This window comes from Penaeus chinensis, chromosome 39 (assembly GCF_019202785.1).
Source record: "Penaeus chinensis breed Huanghai No. 1 chromosome 39, ASM1920278v2, whole genome shotgun sequence".
NCBI classification, from domain to species: Eukaryota; Metazoa; Arthropoda; class Malacostraca; order Decapoda; family Penaeidae; genus Penaeus; species Penaeus chinensis.
Genome location: NC_061857.1, coordinates 4,974,449 through 4,976,948, shown reverse-complemented (window position 1 = coordinate 4,976,948; position 2,500 = coordinate 4,974,449). Strand labels below are relative to the sequence as shown.

The 2,500-nt window shown below is 33.0% G+C and overlaps 1 protein-coding gene across 1 annotated transcript in view; it reads left to right on the top strand.

Annotated features, from left to right (window-relative positions):
* Positions 1–2,500, top strand: part of LOC125046571 (kelch-like ECH-associated protein 1B) — a 16,955-nt gene that overhangs the window by 8,725 nt on the left and 5,730 nt on the right. The window contains 2 exon segments of the mRNA XM_047644358.1: positions 1,966–2,070; positions 2,072–2,142. Coding sequence (XP_047500314.1) covers positions 1,966–2,070; positions 2,072–2,142 — 176 coding nt within the window.

Sequence of the window (2,500 nt, the reverse complement as noted above, 5' to 3'; positions counted from 1 at the left end):
ATATATATATATATATATATATATATATATATATATATATATATATATATATTATATAGATATATAAGGGACAGATCGAGACAGCTAGGTTGCATTGATGCATCTCATGGCCATTTAGCCTAAGATACGTCTAGTCATGCTGAGAACATCCAGGATGATGAAGCATGATTGTTTTTGAAGATATGAAAGCCTTTCAAAAGATTCCAATGTCATTTTTAGGGATTTGTAGTATATATATATTTTTTTTTTTTCTTTTTTTAACTAACTAAAGGATAGTCCATGTTCCTATCATATTTTTGCTATTTATTTTATTGCTTTATTGTATTTCTGCAAAGTTCAAACCCCTCAGTTTTAAGCCCTGAGAACTGGCAACAGTCATACTTGATCTAGTTTGTCGGTGAAGGATCAGCTACAACACCTCTTGGCTGACACAAATTTGTCTAATGAAAGTGTGATTAACCCAAATCTGACAGGCGTGCCATGCCCACTGGGAATTTACTTTATTAATTATTTTTATACATAGATGGCATGAATGTATCACCTATTACCCTTTTCCTTGATTTTCAAAATATTTTATTTTATCTTATTTTGCTGTTACTAATGTCTATAACATTATAGTAATTATAATGTTTACACTAGAAATAACATCATCGATATTTATAGCATTAGTAGAAAAAAGTTTTTCATGCCAATTCAAGAAAAGGTAAAATCAGGTAAAGTCACAAGATCTACTAATTGACTCCTTTGTGGCTAAACACTTGCAGAGACATTTCACAAAAAAAAAAAAAAAAAAAAAATTCCCGGCAACATTTGGTTAACTTATCTTTTTTTCAAGTTTTCTTTACAATCAATGGTGGTAGACAATTTGTTTTATAAATTTATTCAGTATACTGTATATTCTGGCACATAATTGAGCCCATATATTCTTATGTGTACTTTAGGTTTAGGACTGTATTCACGGAATACAAGTTTTGAAAAATAAAGAAGCTCCATTTCCCCTGCCCTTTTGTATGGAAAGAAAAAAACAAAACAAAAAAACTATGGTCTCATAAACACTTCTAAGGCACTTTTCTTCATAAACAATTTAGTTACAAGGGAATTCATGGAGATAGTAAACCAGCCTAAACAATGAATTTATCTATAAGTTAACCCAATGCCGTCGGGGAAAATGAACAAAAAATGGGGAAAATGCTGTGCCCATTTTCTATATTTTTTGTGAAATGTCTGCTCATAGATGGCTCTGCTAGTGCTTAGCCACAAAGGAGTCAATTAACAGACCTTGTGACCATACGTGATTTGAATTGGCGGGAAAAACGTGTTTTTTACTAGTGCTATGGATATCGATGGTGTTATTTTTATTATAAACATTATAATTATTATAATGTTTTTTAATATTAGTAACAGCAAAATAAGATAATGTAAAATATTTCGTAAATCAAAGAAAAGGGTGAACGGGCGAGACGGGCAGTACTCCTAACTGGCTCATTGGTGACTTAGTACAAGTATAGCCATCTATGTGTATAAACAATCAAACAAGTACTAACAGTGGGCAAAGCACGTGTCTACCCGTCGTATCCGTCGGCAAGGGGTTAAGGTTTTGATATTTTTATAATCTGTGTGTTAAATAGACATATCAAACATGAGTTTCAGTAGGAAGTATTTGTGGTGGGCTGCGAAGAGTTATGAGAAGTGGTGTACAACGAGTGTTAGGCAGGAAGTTTTGCGAGTTCACCCTAAGTGGTAAAGCTTCATATTTTATATTTGAAATACAAGTTAACCTCTGGTTTTAAGTTACTCATCTGCAAGTGCTCCATTTCTTTCATGTACATTCAGCAAGAGTGGGATATTAGTGCCATAAGTTATTTAAGACTCATTCAAAAATGATTTGGTAAACCATAGTTGCGGCATCTACAGATGCAGAAATTGTTGTTGAAGCATTTTGTAACTGTTTTCCATTGTTTACAGGTATCCATGGAAGATGAATTTTTGCAGTTATCAGACTGTGAATTAGTTCACCTAATTCAAAGGGATGAATTGAATGTACCTGATGAGAAGGATGTATATAACGCAGGTGCTGAAGTGGGTGAGGCATGATGAAGAGACACGGCAACCAAAAATGGAGCAGATCCTGCAGGCTGTCAGGTATGGGCTTATAATATCTCTCATTGATGTGTGAAGCTAGTGTGTCTTCTACCCTTGATTGTTTCTTTGTTTTTTGTCTTCTCTGTCGTTTTTACCGATGTTAGATATTTTTTTTCCCCTTTTAGTAGTATGGAAAGTTATGTAGTTTTTAGGTATCTCCCTTATCCCCCCCTTTTTTATTTTTTTATTTTTTTTTAATTGTTTACTTGATTTGTCCAAATATTAGTGTCAGGTTGGCTTTTCCCTTTGAGTTGGATTAGGTTAGATAATATGTTTTATCTAATAATATCTAATTTTCTTTAGTTTATTGCCCTTCTTGAAACTAACCTGTAGTATACCTGTGTGTTACAGGTGACTT